Source organism: Cygnus atratus, chromosome 1 (assembly GCF_013377495.2).
Source record: "Cygnus atratus isolate AKBS03 ecotype Queensland, Australia chromosome 1, CAtr_DNAZoo_HiC_assembly, whole genome shotgun sequence".
NCBI classification, from domain to species: domain Eukaryota; kingdom Metazoa; phylum Chordata; class Aves; order Anseriformes; family Anatidae; genus Cygnus; species Cygnus atratus.
In genome coordinates this window covers 129,079,705-129,097,335 of record NC_066362.1, presented here as the reverse complement: position 1 = coordinate 129,097,335, position 17,631 = coordinate 129,079,705, and the positions used below count along the sequence as shown (strand labels likewise).

Here is a 17,631-nt window from a genome sequence, read left to right as displayed (position 1 = left end):
CTAGACAGGGATAGGAAGAAAATTTGAAAAGAATGTCTTTGTTGACTAAAAACTATTTTATTGTTTCCAGATGTAGCTTAGTGAGCTTCATTCCTCAGAATGAGACACTGCAGTAAGAGACATAACTCTTCTTTAATATCACATTAGCATGAAGAACTATCTTCTGACGAGGTTAGAGGATGTCGTAGTGCAGTGATTCAGCATCAACTCAGTATCTACCTTTAAATGCTGATAGTTATAATAAATGCAAACTTTGTGGTCTTTCTTCTGTTGGACCTTCCGTTATGCTACTGACACAGACTTGGTAGGGAAGGCAATAAGGACTTAACTTAGATTTGCATGTTTGGACTGCTTTTTCTATTTATCTATTTATTTATTTATGACATAAGATGTTAATATTATCTACCATTTGGACCTACGAATAGCTAGTAAGGTATATATTTTTTCCAGACGTCCTACAGCATTAAACAAAAATAAACAAAATGCAATAACTGAGGTTAATTTAATGAACGGTAAGTGGCTTTGATCTCTTGCTAACGTGTGAACACAGCAACTACTGTTCAGAAGACATTTTTGACTATGACTCCAAGCATGGTAAAAGTATCTGTCATGAAGTGGTAGTTTTTTTTTGCCTGGAGATATGAGAAACGTGTGCGTGTGTGTGAATTTTGCAGAAGCAAAACAATGTTCAAGCAGACAGGTTTTCTGGTGGGAGAAAACAGCTGGACCTCAAACTGGAAAAAGAAGAGTAAATTATTTTGGGCATGCACGGTAGGGGAAAATACCACTTATAATTATTTTTCATGAACTGGTTTTCAGTTTGTTTAAGCACATTTGATTCCGATTCACGGAAAGTTTAGGATTTTCCTGCAGGAACCACCTGAGCTGACGTGGAGGCATGCAGCTCCCCGACAGGGCGTTGCACAGGACACAGGAGCAGCCAGTAAGGACTGTGAGAGGGATGGAGGCAGGGATAACCATGCGGGCAGCTGAGGGAAGGCAGCATTTCATGCTCCTCCACGGCCTCCCCAGTGGCCAGTCCCCCTTCACACCCGCAGAGACCCTCCCGGACCCCACCGGGGCCGCTCTGCCCCCTGCCCACCCTCAGCCCCGGGGCGCGGTGCTGCGACATGGCGGACCCTCACCGGCCCCCGGGCGCGCACGCGAGCGCTCACCCCTCATCCCCCACTCCCCACCCGAAAGGCCGCCAGGCGCATGCGCGGCGGCGGGCGCGGAGCTGTCCGCGTGCTGAATTCCCAGCGCCTCATTCCGGCACAGGCGCCGGGGTGCCCCGCAGCCCCCCGCCCTCCTCCTCCCTCCATCCAGCCACCCTCCGTCCCCTCCGTCCCTCCATCCCTCCTTCCACCCGTCCCACCCTCCCTGCCGACAGAGGGGAGAAGCAGACCGAGCCACTAGCCCCGCCACCGTTCCTAAATCCTACTTTTCAAAGCAAAAGGGGGAATAAAACACACCGGCAACAGACTGCTCGCAGCGCTGCTCCCCGTTGCGTGATGCTCTGTGGGTAGTGGGGTTTCCTCTTTGCTCTCCTTTTCCTTTTTTTTTTTTTTTCTTCCTTTCTCTCTCTCTCTTTTTTTTTTTTTTTTTTTTCTTTCTCCCTCGCACTAAAATCAAGGCGAGGGAGCGACCAGGTCTGATGCTTTGTCTCCTTTGTGTTGGCTGCTGGAGATGAGCCTAGGCTTGACCTGACCATGATTCCAAGGACTGGCACTTCTTTTTTACCCCCAGTTTGTAGAGATCCAGACCTTCTCTTCCCGACTGCCAAGAAAAATAAACTATTGCTGAATTGGGGAATTTAGGCAGCACCAGCGTACTTTTTCCCTGCATCTCTCTGGAATCGTTTCTGGGATATTTTCCAAAATCATCACAGAAAGCAGGAGGAATGAACCGGCAGCTAGTGAAAATTTTGACAACCTTGTTTGCATTTTTCTTAGAGACAAACCACTTCAGGTAGGTGATATGGTTCTATGTGATGATATTTTTCAGAGGTTATGGAAATCATAACTATAAAGAAACTACGTCACATTAACCTAGTTTGTTTTGCTGTACTGAGAGTATTTCATGTTCATTCTATATAGGCTATCCCTTTTACACTCAGAGAGTCGTTGCTTGGTAACAAACACACCAAAAAATCAAGTTTGGGTGATCTATTTTCCATTTCTCTTATTCAAAGACATACATTGTCACTGATTATCAGTATAGCTAAAAGCAGTTCCTTCAGTTTTTCTTCTGAATTTAATCTCTGCTCCCATCAGAGGTTATGTAGGAAGTTGCTTCGGTTCCCTCCTCTTCAAGCTCTGGAAATGACTGAATCAGTTTTGTCAGGGACATGGTTATTTGAAATTAGAGAGCCAGCCCTCTGATTTTGGGAAAACCCTGGATTAGACCAGTACTATGCCCACTTAAATTATCAGTACATATGATTGTTGCTTTTTTTTTTTTTTTTTTCTTTTTAAATGTTTTATAAGCTTTTGCTTTAGCTATTGACTTTTTGCGGTACAAGGCAAACAGGTCAGTTTTATTAGCCAAAACACCATTTCAGATGAGATTCATTATTGTAGTATACACAGCTGTGTATCTACACGTACACGTGTAAAGTGTATTTATATGCATACTGATGTATATATACAGTGACAGAGTGAAATGATGCTTATATTAATGAGTTTGCACACACGAGATCACAACACAACTTGTAACTAGTGGATTCGGAATGAAAACAGAAGTAATTTATATAGGATCATCCCAGATAAGTGCACTGGATTAATCTTCCAGTTTTTCTTATCTAACCTGAACATTTCTGTGATTTAAGATGGAAATATAATCTATTTTGTATTAAAAATTAAAGATGTTGTAACAGTACCATGTCACTGACAAAAGCAAAAAGAAGCAACTACCCTTTGTATATGGAACCTGAAAAAAGCAGGGAATCACACCTCGAGAATTTGCTATCATTGCTTTTTAACAGTTTTGATTTTTTTTTTATAAAGAGGTAAAAGATTTAATATTTGCTTCCAATTTCAGATGCTCACTTGTATATCTATTTTGTTTATACTTACATGTAGATGCACAAAAAAGAACAAGAAACACTCATGAAACTGAGTGGTTCCCTTTGGGTGAATATTTAAATAGAGAATGGTTAAGAAGACAGAGATAGAATTACTTTTTGTATAGCTGAAAGACTATATTGAAACATAGATACTATGACATTGGTTATTTGGAATCAAGATAATGCTATTTATGATAAAATCCGTGCCCCTGCACACCAAATATTGCTATTTCATTATAGTTTCTTTTCCCTTGTGAATGACCTGGGGAAACTCATGAATTCTCTTGCTTTGAAATACCCGATGTGCTTGCAATATGTAATATGCTATGTACAGAAAGTTTCACATGCATGATATGGTACCAGAAGTTTGCTCTTAAAACCTGAAAACAGAGATATGTTCTAAGAGCTTGCATATAAATACCAACTGGTGATAATACTGATCATTTTTATAATTTGACGTTCATTATTAAAAAAAAATAACAAAACTAAACTAAACTAAAGAAAAACCCTGTTAATATCAGATGTGACCGACTCTGAAACCTTTTTGCCCTCTTGGGGTAGAATCCAGACATTCATTAGCATGATTTCAGTCTTCTTTGGGTGGCATTTGTAAAGAACAATTAAAAAAAAATCTATATCCTTTCCAATAAAAAAACAAACAAACATATTTTCCAGTGTTGCTTGGTGAGTGTTGCCAGCTATTGTTTGGAGTTTTATGACCACCTTAAATCAGTGTTAACATATATGCATTTTAACTGCATACGTATAATTAAAACAATGATATGAAATAGATATCAAAGTTTCTGTGTGATTGTCCTATACATTAAGATAAATAGTAAACTTAATCTTCTAAAGTTTTAAGACTCTAATAAATTTCTTCCTGAAGCTGAGTTTTTTTTTTTTTTTGTGAAGAGCAAGTTGTGTCCATGCATACTTTCTGAAGCTCATTTTTATGTATAGAATAAAGTATTCTGATGAAAAAATAGACTATATTGCTCTATAAAAATATTAATCATTACATTCATTGGATTGAGACAATTTTATTTAGTCCTCGAATTTCTTCATGACTTGAATGAAACACTAGCTAAATAGTAGCTAATGGTGGCTAATAATTTATTTAGGACGACTTTCTGTAAAGAACATGATTCAAGATCTGGAAAATCCCCCTCACAGACCCTGTCTCCTTCAGATTTTTTGGACAAATTGATGGGAAGGACATCGGGGTATGATGCTAGAATCAGACCAAATTTTAAAGGTAAGTTTTTTAAGACTGCTGACAAATTAATTGTTTACCTTTTGGCCAAAATGTAGTTTTAAGGGTGTTACCTCTAGGTTTTTATTCTCTTTTCAATAACTTCAGTTTTCTAATGTGATATTGTCATGGAGATCAGTCATTTCAAGGGAATACTGGGGGAGCAGTGTGGGTGATAAGGATACAGAGCTTGAAAACCCTCTTTTCAAATTTACCTGTACATGACAATAATACTTAGCTGCCAGAGGTTGTTTCTGAAGATCTTACTAATTCCACATAGTAAAAAAGATTTCAGGTTCCCCTCTAAAAACAATTGAGATGATTTGTGCCTGAAATTTTTAAGCCATGAAGAGCCGATCTTCAACATTTCCATGATGAATTGTGATCTTCTTTATAGCAGGCTTCTTTTCCTTCTTTCTGAAAAAAAGGTCTATGCTTGTGATCAACTTGAAGAAAGTAAAATCTTCTTCCCCAAAATAGGGAGGTAGGACTCAGGGTGTGCACACAACATTTATCTGGGTAACCTTGATAAGAATCAATTTTTCAGGATCCCTACAAACTTGCAAAAACATATTTTGTTTGGGGAATTTCCGCTTTCCCCTTTTCTTCCAAAATTTTGACTGAGTTGAGGAGAATCACCACCACTATTCCAGAAGGCTGTGGACTGGAGGCCTCATTTGCAATCATTGCTATCAGAGCACGTTTTCTTTGCTCTAGACCTTTAAATCCTGGTGGAAGTGAACACAGAATGTCTTTTGGCTTCAAATGAAGAGAGACTGGAGACAAGTTTTCATTGTAAATATTTAGCATTTTTGGAGAGCTCTCTAATACCACCCAAACAGGCTCCTCTAAGCCAATTCAAAGCTTGGAATGTAGTTCTACTTTGAAAATTAATAAAACTATTCCTTCCTCAATAAATCTGGTGCCAAAGTACATTTGCACTCGTATCTATTGGCTTTGTTGACCAAAATGCATGTTTTTCTATGCTGATCTTTGTTAGCGATGCTGTGAACATTGATAACGAGTGGAATAATCATTTCTTAGCCAGCGAATGAACCATTAGGAAAAAAGGAGCTCACATGTCAATGAGAAAAGTGTTTAATTAAATTTAGATCAAAGATCATTTTCTCTCTCTTTCACATGTGCAAATTACAAGACTTGTAATGAAATGTCTTTTTTGACTGCTTACCAGTGAGGAGGAATCTAGTTTGACTTTCAGATCCAAAGGTTTTAAATTAATAAAACTCTAGTCAGACAAGTTTTAAGTATTAATTTCAGAATAGTTTTCAAAGTGTTTATTGAGTTCCTGAATTGGAGTCCACATTGGCTTGTAGTAATATTACATTAGGTTTTTGCATTCATGTAATATGTTTGCATGAATATCAGAGATGTTTCAGAGAATGCAGATAAAGGCAGAAAATGCCTGAATTGAGATTGCTAAGAACTTCTTCCTACCCTTTTTGTGGGATGGACAGTGAAAGAAGACTTCTGCTTCATCTCTTGTAGCTCAGGTAAAATCAGTGAGACTGGCAGCCATGTACATAGGACAATAAAAATACAGCTCTTTATTTCCCCCAACACATATCTAAAAGCATTTTGTGAAAAAGTTAGGAGAAGACAGATCCACAGCTTTGTTCCCTTGATGCTCAAGTGGGTAGAGCAGGTACGGTGTGCACAATGTAAGGTACATGCTGATCTGTTTGACAAATACTTCTCCCCTCCAAGTCCCATAGTTCATGTTCCCAAGGTGAAGCTGCTGCCTGATGACACCTATGAGTGTTTAATAACAAAGAGTCTGGCATTTCATATATGTATACTTTTATGACATCACTTTCTAGTGTGGTGTGGTACTTTGCAGCAGTTTGAACTGACAAACAGATCTGCATTTTTTCATAACTTCACATCTCTGAGCTCTCAGTCGTGAGAGGTATACAAGGTTTTCTTATGAACTAGAGAGTTAAGTCATCTGGGTTTGAACTTCACAGCACAAGTGAAAACCTTTTCAGCTGATAACTATTTTTATTAGTCATTATGATGCATGCCTATGTTATAGTTACCCAGGTCTTGTTATTTTTTTCAAAGAATAAAAAGTACTTAATGTTCTATATAACATTTTTTCCTTATAAAGAATAAGAGCACAGCTGCAAAGAGATCATAATAAATTTATCTTGATTAGAGTTAAGTATTATAAAGATTTTTTTTGTACTGAATCTTTATTGTGACCTTAATACAAATTGTTTCCATTTCTAACATTTATTAGTCTGAGGGTTTTTTTTTTTTTTTTTTTTTTTTGGTGATATGCTCTGTTGTACAATACTGATATTTTAAGTCACATAACTCTATTGATGTATGAGATATTAAAAGATTACCCAATCTATAACATTTTTTGTATTTTAAGGCAAGAAGTTTTAAGCATAAAATATATCTGTGGGAAGAATAGATTAAACTAGGGATAAAATATCTGACTTTGTGTATAGTCTGGTGTTAATATCCATTTCCTGTGACTCACAAAAGATATTGTGCATGAAGATAATGTGTTCACTACTCAAGTGTTTATCTGACTTTTTCTGCTTTAGACCAGTTATATATCTTTCTCCTAGTCCACCAGGCATTTTAAAATGTCAGAAAAGTCTGATATTCTTGGAAAGGCAACTGAGTAGAACCCATTTATCTTATACCACTGATTATAGAATAATTAAATGTGTTTTTATGACTAGTCTGAATTACTGGAAAACAGAAAAAACAGAACCTATTTGATTATTTTGTGAAATAAAGGCAACACATTCTAAAAAGAGAGGAAAATGTTGCTTACTGGAACAAGGTGTTTTATCCAAATAAAGCATTTCATCACTAGTTGCTGCTTTTGCCTAACCGGCTCTTGTGAATTAGAACATTCAGGAAGACACTGGGAGAGCAACAGATGAATATATAAACGTTTAGACATCAAGAACACGTATCACTGCCTAGCTCTTTTTCTTTTTTTCTTCCTAGCAGTGCTGTATAGTTTAAGATCCTTTCTTTTCCTATCTTTCTCTCTTATACAACCATTGGAGAACACAAAGAATGATTTCTGGTTCTTGTTGACACAGCCTGTGGTCAGATACAGAGCAACCAGGGACTTAGAGAAACTGTCGCCCCAATGATCAGCCAGAGAGAAGTGCCAGAATGATGCTCTCAAAATTGCCTTTCTTTAATCACTTTGTCAGATACTTAATGCATGCTTTTCCATCTCACACTTATCTCTTATTGAATTTGAATAGCCTAATAATTTCTGTAAGGATACAGAAGGGAATACTTTTAAATGTAAATATGAAGGCTACAAGCTAATACTAATTGAAGTTCCTGAGAGTCTTTCTGTTGACAGCAAACATACACTTGGGGTCCCATGACTTGATTTGCTTTCTTTTTCAATTATAACATCAATTAAGTGTGGCTTACATAAAATAATAAAAAGTGAACCTGCATGATGTTCTTTTTGTGTGATTAATATCAATGATATATACTTTTAATGATAAAAAGCAACAACAAAAATCAGAGTGAAGTCTTGTACTTTCTCCATTGCTCTCTTTGTTTTCCTCAACAAAGCCAGAAGTAGTGCAGGGCACTTGTGTTATAAGACTAGCCAAGAACGTAGTTTTGTGCTGGTAGAAACTAGAGATGGCAAAGTGGTATCATAGGTCCCTGTATATTCACCTCAGGCTTCCTGAAGAATGCTACATGCAATGCCATGGTACACAGGATCAACCTACAACTTAATCACAACATGAGATGCAAGGCTGATGGAAAGTCAGCTTGAATTTAAGATTTCTTGGCAAGTATTAACCTCCAGAACATAATAAATTATTTCTGTGTTGTAATACCTTCATCTTCTAAAATCACTTAAAATCTAAAGTAAACTAGAACTGATCAGATAGAGAAAACTAATTACCCATAGGCATTACTAAGTCCTTTATGCCTAATACTTTAAGAAGTAGATGACATGCACTGGAGAGAGATGGGGAATTTGTCCCCAAGATCTCCAGAAATTGTTAATAATGAGGATGAGAGTAATTTTATTTTTATTGAATTTAATTCTATGTTTTCAGTGCATTCTTTCCCATCGTCTTTTTTTTTTTTTTTTTTTAAGAATATTCTGATTTTCATGGAGTTAGATGGAGATGTGTAGCAAGCGTGCCCATCAACATTATCCTCATCACTGGATGGTGCAATGCAGTGTGAACCAACTTGCTCAAAAGCTGCTGCTTTTGAACTCAGAAGTCTTGTTGGAGGGACGTAGTTTGGGCATGAAATGACTGTAGCTGTAAAAGATTAGTCTGTGATTACAGTGGTGTAATGCCATTCTCATTCCGAGTCAGTGGGTTTACATCTGAATAATAAACACACGGACTAAGTCATTTACTGAAAATTAGCCTGACAACTGTTACAGGAAATGGCTTATGCACTTTAATACTATAACTCCTTGGCACCAAGGGTCAGTTTTTCCCATGCATTCAAGCCTGTTGCTTGTTTGGCACCTAAGTTGACCAACAATAAAATATTTAAAAAATCATGAATAGAAACCACTGAATGATGTTTAAGGGTGAAATGAATGACATCAGGAGTAATACATAAAAGCAGCTTCTATGTACATGCTAAGAAGAGGCACTGTCTGATGAAATTTACCCTAATCTAAACATACGCTTCACAATAAATACCTGTTGGAAAAATAACCTATAAATATATTAAAAGGCTGAAAAATATACATGACACGGAGCTGGCATGGTTTGTTCTCCAGTGGTTAACGATCCCAATGCCAGACTTTAGTTGGTAACAACTACTGCCCATAGCATCAGATGCAGTGAGTATTCTACATTGGGCTACTTTCCATAGAGTTGAGGCTCAAAAGGCCACACCCAGTAGAAGCTCAGATCAGAATCAGGCAAGACATCACATAGGAAGGAAGTGCACCCTACTGATGAACATGATAGGGCATATGCAGAATGTTTATTGTAGGCGGAGGGAAGACGCCTGGCCAGTTTTTGGAAGCAGCCAGGCTGTTACACTCCTTAAACACAGGTTTCCTGAGATGTGCGCATTATTAGGGAGGTATGCTTATGATTTACTTTCATCTTTGAAACAGGCCTCTCACTGTAAAGGTAGATGCTATATAAGATGCTATATGAGGATATCCTGCCCACAGAATATCATGTTTTGTTTTGTTTTTTTATTATTTTATTTTATAGGGTTTTTGTGTGTATGGGAGGGGGGTGTTTTTGTGTTTGTTTTGGTTGGTTGACTGGTTGATTGTTTCTGTTTGTTTGTTTGTTTTGTTTTATTTCTTCAACTGTAGAAAAGTAGCTAAGAAACTGATGTTCTGTCACTGCTCTAGAAATGCATGTTTTCATGCAGAAAGCTTTCCACTGCAATTATGTGAGGAACCTTTCAATTGTGTTTCTTTTATAAATCCTTGGAAAGAGGGCTATGGAAGTTGTCCTTCTCCCCATCTCTTTTAGTTTCATGTTCTTTCCCAGAACATCAGCACTCTATGGGAATTTCATAGCTAGTTAGGTTATGTCAAGCCTACTAGACAAGTGGGGCCAGACAGCAAGCTCAGGTAGACTCCCCGACTACCTACACTGCTTATGTGTTTGCTTATTCCCTGAATCTCTTTCTGAGCTTCCTCCAAATAGCTTCCTTCCCTCCAAAGCAAGTTTGAAAGGCTGTGAACTTGCAGCAGTGTAAACACAATGTTGCTTGACCTCCAGGCTAAGGATCTGTCCCTGGTTTTCTCTTATATTTAAAAGGTTAGCCATGGTCATTCATGTTGTGTTGGTGTGTTGCTTTTATTCAGTACCAGTGGTTTAATTAAGAGGTAACAATGGATTTGGCAGTAGTCATGGAATATTGGTCTGCTGCTGCATGAACTGCCAAGGGGATTTATGATAAACAAATGTTAAAGCAGATCCAAAGTCTTTTGATATCTAAACAGGAGACACTATTGTTCTCGCCATGTTCTAATTTAATTGTGTTATTTTCATTATTTCCAGTGTCGGGTTTAGATTTAAATATCTTATGTAGTTGAAGCCAATGCCCTGGGGTCAGTAATTAAGTGTCTTGTTATGTTTCGGCTGTCTTAAAAAACATTCAATTTATATATAGAATATATAAAACATGTACACTTGATTTACTATAACATTTGTAAACTGCAAAATCTATTCCATACACTGATACAGTAACTAGGAATATGTACACATAAAGCAGAAATGTGCAGTTTTATTAGGCAGATTCATTATTTTAATCCTCCCCACCCCCCAATATGAATATAAATCTCTGATTAAGTTATCAGAAAGTGTCTGTTTGATACTTCAGCTTCCAAATATGCATTTCACAGTCTTTCACAGAAATAAGTGATTTTAATGGTCTGCAGAGAAGAGCCCTCTAAATGATGCAGACAAGGTGGTACAGGGTCTAACACAGCTTTCAAATGAAGAGTATTCAATAGCATAATGGCATAAATAGCTACCTGCCGATCTCATTTAGACAAAATCCATGGTTAAAATGAAAGCGTACAGAAATATAAAGGTTACAATTCTGGAAAGCATGAGAGATCACCAAGTATTCAGTTACTTAGTCCAGGGAGAAAATGCAAGGGAAACATGGCTTTTTAACCTTGTAGCTGGTTGTCTAAGAGTCTTGACTGTTTTGATATAGTGCGCAGATGTGACTGTTGTAACCATCTCATGCTGTGGTCAGTTGACATACCTGTTACAGAAAAAGTTGTAAGGACAGGAACTGGAAACCAGCACTTCTCTCACTCTTCCCAATAATTACTCTGACAGCTAAGATACAAATTTTCATGAGTTCAGTTTCTCTCTTTCTCCAAATATTGTATCCTAAGTGCTTTGCTGCACAGTAAGGTGAGTTCAGAACACCATCTTCACCTATTAACTATTTTAAAAAGTGACCATAGCTGCACTTTGGGATTAATCCCATCCACTATCAATATGAGATGACAGTGAGAGATTTCTCTCCCCAGTTCCCAAAAAACCCATAGACTTGTAGCTTAGGAGGTGCGAGTTTGCATCCCTTCGATCTGAGGTATGCATAGAAGATCCTAGAAACGACTCTTTCTACATGGAATTTCCCAATGTCTTGTTATTAGCTGCAAAGCTGGCTGTGTTTTAGAAGGAAAGACTGAAATTCTTGCTTGCTCTTTCAAAGATTTTATATGTTGCAGAGTAATGATCTGAACTGTGGATACTGAATGAAGTACCTAAACCTTACTGAGGAGGGACTCAGAAATACCACCAATGCATCAGAATTACAGCTGCTTCTACCTGTCCCAGGACTAAGATTTTGTTGGCTACAGCAAACAGTGGCCTGTCCAGGGAAGCACAGTAGTGTTATGATGCTCTTCTCTGAAAGCTAATACACCTACCTTTGTGTTTCTGTCTCTCCAAACCTCAGGAATGCATGGAAGAAACTGGGCACGTCTGAGACTAGCTGAGTTGTGGGCAGTTTCTCTTAAAGAATAGTGACTGATATTCAATTGATAAAGTTATTCTGTCCCAGGAACATGCCTATGTTATCTCCTTTGTTTTTGTACTTAAGGAAATACAAGTGAGAAGAAGCCAAATGCTTTCCTTAAACCAGCACAGTTAGGGAAAACCTAAGATTAAAATTTACCAGATCAATATTTGTTACATTAGGCTGTCTCTAATGACTACATTCCCAATGTGTGTTGTCTTCATGTTTTCATCTTAGGTTACAAAACCATTTTATCAGGACTGCTCCTTCTTCTTGTGCTGTTTAGTGTGTTTAATAAAGAATAACTCCTAAATAATAAATAAAATAATAACAGCACTTTGACAGGAATGCTGCTATAACCTCTCACACTGAAATTTAAAGCAATATCTCACTCTGTTGAAGAGATGCATGCAAATTACATGAATTAGATCAAACCAACATAGGATGTGAAAACTGCTTTCTGTCAGGATGTGAATATAGCCTGTTGCCTATGCATAAATTCATGCACAAACCAAAATGCACGTGGCCATTCCACATAAGAACTTCAGACTGCAGCAATTGTCCTTTGCAGATTGTGATGTCCTATCAGATGGAGAAGTCTGTGGTATTAAAAACCTTTGGTCAGTCTGGTTATAGGAGCCATCCTAAAAATAATAATCTGGGAGAATTTTACAGACATTTGGCTCCATAATACTGAGAATGATTTTTTCATTCTTTGGCTCCTTATCCCTGAAAATTTTATTTTATTTTACTTTATTTTTTATTTTTTCACACTTCTGAGGTGGGTTTTGCGTGGGGTAAAGCCTGAACAATCTGTTAAAAACAGTTTCTAAGCACACACACGCACACACACACACACATATATATTTCCTGTATAAGAAAAACTTTGTAGACTTATCAAAATTGTAAACAGTTAGGGACAGATTCCATATAGGCCAGTAAGCTCCTCAGTGTGAATATAGTCTCATATGGGCAACTTTGTAATAGACTCCTACTTAACATGGATATTGGTCATAGAAACTGTAAAAAGATTGTACTCTGACCCTGCAATGAACTTTATGTCAGCAGAGCTTTGGGCCTGTTAAACCATGTGATGGTCCTCTCAGTGATGCAGTGAGCATCCTGCATTGAAGAGCTTATCATTTCTTTACTACAGGTGATTTGGCATTAATAAAAAAGTAAGCCAGCCAGTTTATAAGATGCTTATTTTCTAGGCTGGTGAAGAGTTCTCATTTCCTCTTCCATTTTTCAAGCCATTTTATACACAGAGTTCCTCGATGATTGAAAAATTGCTGGTTAAAGACATCCAAGAAGTGCCTTAATCATAGGATTATAGAATGGCTTGGGTTGGAAGGGACCTTAAAGACCACTTAGTTCCAATACCCTTGCCATAGGCAGTGGCATTACCCACTAGATCAGGTTGGCAAAGGCCCCATCCAACCTGGCCTTGAACACCTCCAGGGCTGAGGCATCCACAACTTCTCTGGGCAACCTGTTCCTGTGCCTCACCACCCTCTGTGTGAAGAATTTCTTCCTAAAGTCTAATCTAAATCTATCCTATTTTAGTTTAAGAACATTCTCCCTTGTCCTGTCATTATCTACCCAAGTAAAGAGTTCCTCTCCATCTTTTTTATAAGACCCCTTTAGGTATTGAAAGGCCGCAACAAGGTTTCCCTGGAGCCTTCTCTTCTCCCAGCTCTGAACAGCCCCAGCTCTCTCAGCCTTTCCTCATAGGAGAGGTGCTCAGCACTCTGACCATTTTGTGGCCCTCCTCTGGACTCCTTCTAACATGTCTACATCTTTCTTGTGCTGAGAGCCCAAACCTGCATGTGGTACTCCAGGTAAGGCCTCACAAGGGCAAAGTAGAGGGGGCCTAAAGGAGGTCTTGCAGATCCTTTTTTATTATTCAGGATGTGGGAGACAACATAGCAGGTTCTCAGAGGGAGACAAGATTTGTAAAGAGAGGGTACAGGAGACTGAGCTAAATGTACAACAGAACAGCTGATGGGTCAGGAGGGAGGAATTAATTTCAGAGTAATATTCTGCATAGATTGTATGGAAATGAGTGGAATTATAAGGAGGTCAAAAATGGGAGTTCCCAACAGCTGAAATGTTTAAAAACAAAAAGAAAAATATTAGTGCTAGGTGTGGTGAATATATGTGGTTTTGTCTCTGACCAGTTGCAGATTGCCATCTATATCAGCTCCTGACCTTTTCTGTTGTCATTTGTCCCTATGCCTGAGCCATCTCATTTGTCTAAATCCCATTGTTCATCTGTGTCCCATACATCATTTGGAGCATAATTCCCTAGCGACAATAAATCAATGTCTGGTCAATAATGTTAGTCAACCAAACTGCTCTTTTTCTTGAACTCCTGCATATGCCTTCTGACAGTAAAGCAAGGAACATTAGGGAGAAGTTAAAAGAAAAGCTGGCAGAATTATGAAATAAGGTGAGTGTCCAAGGCTCAGAAGAATAAAAAGGCAGTTAAAATATATTCTGAGACCTCTCTGAATACAGACAGTGATAGTGACCAAGATCTATATTTGAGACTGTACCTATTGACACATATAACTAAGCTTCCGTCAGTTTCTGTGGTGCAAGATCGGAATCGCAGAGAAGGAACAAAGGAAGAAATATTTAGAGAAAACGGAATAAGACACCATTTATTATTATTAATAAATGTTTTGAGGTGAGTATGCAGAACAGAACAAAGCAGTTAATTCTGACTGAAAATAAAAGCCTAGACTGGGTTAACAGAATTTCAGTATTATTATTAATACTTTTTTTTTTCATTAAACAGATCTTTCCTCCTGCCTTCTCCTCTCAGTGCATATTTTTTATCTTGTGTTTCTGTGTGGTCTCTTAGATGAATTGGCTACAGTGAATTTGTAAAATATTATTAAAAATAAGATTACCCAGGAAGAGTTTGACTGACCCTATGCAGGAATGCAGATTTCGTGACTAGAGGTGTAATACCATATTTTATTTAACCACATTAAGGAGTGTCCCAGGCCTCTGAACACATTAGGCAGTTCACATGCTGATCAGCAGCAAAGAGCTCTGTCTTCATTAATGCAAAGCAAGCAAGCAGTTTCTCAGAACCAGGTGCAAGGAGCATCTCTGCTACCTGCTCCCAGTGAGGCTGAGAGCCTCTGCTTTCCATTTGCTCATGTTAGTGAAAATTACTTGGTGATAAAAAACAAAACAAAACAAAGCAAGTAGGTGCCTGGATATTTTCATCCCATAAGAAAAGCTAACAATTCAATTTCACCAGAAAGTACCCATTTCTCTCTTGCACTGCAGGAACAAAGACTTCAGATATAAATGCCTTGCAATGAGGTGCTGGTCACTCCTCAGAATGGAAAGACATGAGAGAAGAGAGGAGAGCTCAGAGAAAAAAAAAACAAAAAGATGGACATATGAAGAATTAAAGCATTTATTTGAATATTTTCAAAGTTGACATAAGTACTAAAGTACCTTTGCAGTCCAGGCTTCTAGTTCCAATAGGAAATTTTTGGATCAAAGATTTCTTATTCACTTTTTTTTTTTTCTTTAAATTTGTTTCCACAGACTCATTTGCACATGCAAGATTTTAGCTTTGGCATTGGCTGCACTCAGTCACAAGTGTGACAGGCTTGTGTAGAAATATCTCAGCTAGCTTTCAAGTAATTTGCTCAGAGGTGCTTTGTGCCACATAGAGATGATACAGAGCTCAGCAGGAGCTATAATGCCTGAGGTTACTGGCCACCAGTGAATTCCAACCTGCCATGACTGCACTGGTAGCAGCCCTCGAACTGCCTATGTGAAAGTCAGCTCCAATGCCTTTATATGATCCATTGTGTCTGTTATTGCTACATATTCTTTGTAGACTAGCTCAGGTTAGCTGGGTAAATCAGGAGCATGTCAACTGTTTAAAGGGCTTTTCACTTCTGAGCTCCTGGTTTGGGGAGTGAAATGAAATAGTGCCTGAAAATTGTTCTTGTGCGGTGTCTGTTAGATAATCTGCATGGAAATATCCCACTGCACCCCAAAGCTGACAGTAATACATGTTTCTGTTATCAGCCTTAGCAGAAAGAGGCAGGGAAGAATGAACACGTCATATGGACTATCCTGTAATGCCAAATGCAGAGCTGAAGAGGTTTTGCAGCATGAGACTCACCTTCCTCTTCCAGCGCTGGGTCTGAGGACAGAGGCATTCCTTCAGTGCAAGGCATGCCAATCCAACAATTTTCACAGGCACTTTAAGGCACAAAAAGTGCATCTTAGCAGGGATTTTCCTCCTGTGACGTGCTGATGGGATTTTAGCAGCATGACTTCTGTTACATTCAGCAATAGTCCCACAGCTGAAAACTCGCATACCACTTCAAAAATTGATTGCTTACTGTTTGACCTCAGACTATGTCAGTGCATATATGGATGGCTTTAGCTCTACTTACCTCAGACACCTTTTATTTCTGTGACTCATTCTGTAATCACCTGAATCTGACAATCACTGGAGTATTTGTCTTGTAAGTCTTCAGTGGTATTTTAAGCTTTCAATTTTGGAATGTGACGTGCCCTTTTTATATCCATGTAATGTTGTAAGGCTGCATTTTTGCTCAGATGTTTTCTGAAGTTAAACAAATGACGGAAGCAGCTTAAATTTTGGTGTAAAAGAAGAGTTGTCTTGATGCCATTTTGTATATTTATATGTGTGTGTGTGCCTACATGTGCACTTCTGGAAATAGGCAGAGATACAAAAACTAGGGAAAAAATGTACTTAAGGCATACCTTTAACTGTAATGCTTTCGTGCTGGTTCTGTTTAGTGTTACCTACTTTGGGCAGAGCATTCTGTGTGTCCTCCACTCTACAGATATCACTGCAATAAGTGGCATTGCTCAAATATATTCTTTAACTACTTGGTAGTATTTGGGCTCAGTAATATCCATGGGCATGAGATTCCTAAAGAGGCTTTAGGCACCTAAATTTGTCTGCAGATTTCGCTCTGGATCTGTCAATGCTTTTGTGGCTCTTCGACTTCTCCTGTTGTTCATAAATGTACATTGACTTCACAGAATACAATTCTGTATTCCGATGCAAGAGTAAGCATACAAAACTGTTGCTACATTCCCACCAGGAGACATGGCATTCTCAGCAAGCTAAGTTTTTATATATGACAGATGAACTTTCAGAGTATGTTGGTTTTAGCTTGATGAAGCAGAACAATAATTTTGTTTTTATTTTATTTTCCCCAGTAAATTACATCAGGGCAAAGTACCATACAATTGCTGTATTGCAGAGGTTCCTGAGATCTCTGCCCTTGTGAGGTTCCTTTTTATTTTATTCATTTGTTTAATAGATACAATTGCCATCAATGAATAATAAAATTGATGTAAGCATAATAATTTCTGTGTAATGTTGGTTTGTGGTGAACACATCTAAAGAAAAAGGACTACTTTGTTTTCTTGGCATGATTATACTTAGGAAGTTAGGGTGATGTGCCCCACAGAAATCCTATAGAAAAACAATGTCCTTAATGAAAAAGCATCACTCCCCAACAATAAACGTCACCTAGATTTTCAACCCTTAGGGTGACTATGTTGTCCTGGTGTTATTAGTTTTGCTTCTTATGACTGATATATTTCCTTTGCTGTTAAGACACAAATGAGATGATGGAGGAAAGATGGGGGAAAATGTTGGTTTTGCCTAAAGGCAGAAGAAAAGGGAAAGGGAGAAGGAGGCTCACCTAGGTACTTGAAATAAAGACCACCTGTGGTGTGGTTCCTGCTTTCTTAACAAAAACCTAAGTAAACTTCTTAAATCATG

At 38.1% G+C, this 17,631-nt stretch overlaps 1 protein-coding gene across 1 annotated transcript in view; it reads left to right on the top strand.

The window, feature by feature from the left end:
* The first annotated feature begins 1,900 nt into the window (after positions 1 to 1,900).
* GLRA2 (glycine receptor alpha 2) overlaps positions 1,901 to 17,631 on the top strand; it is a 130,809-nt gene continuing 115,078 nt past the window's right edge. Inside the window, exons 1-2 of the mRNA XM_035542117.2 lie at positions 1,901 to 1,968; positions 4,186 to 4,319. Coding sequence (XP_035398010.1) covers positions 1,901 to 1,968; positions 4,186 to 4,319 — 202 coding nt within the window. The remainder of the gene's footprint in view (positions 1,969 to 4,185; positions 4,320 to 17,631) is intronic.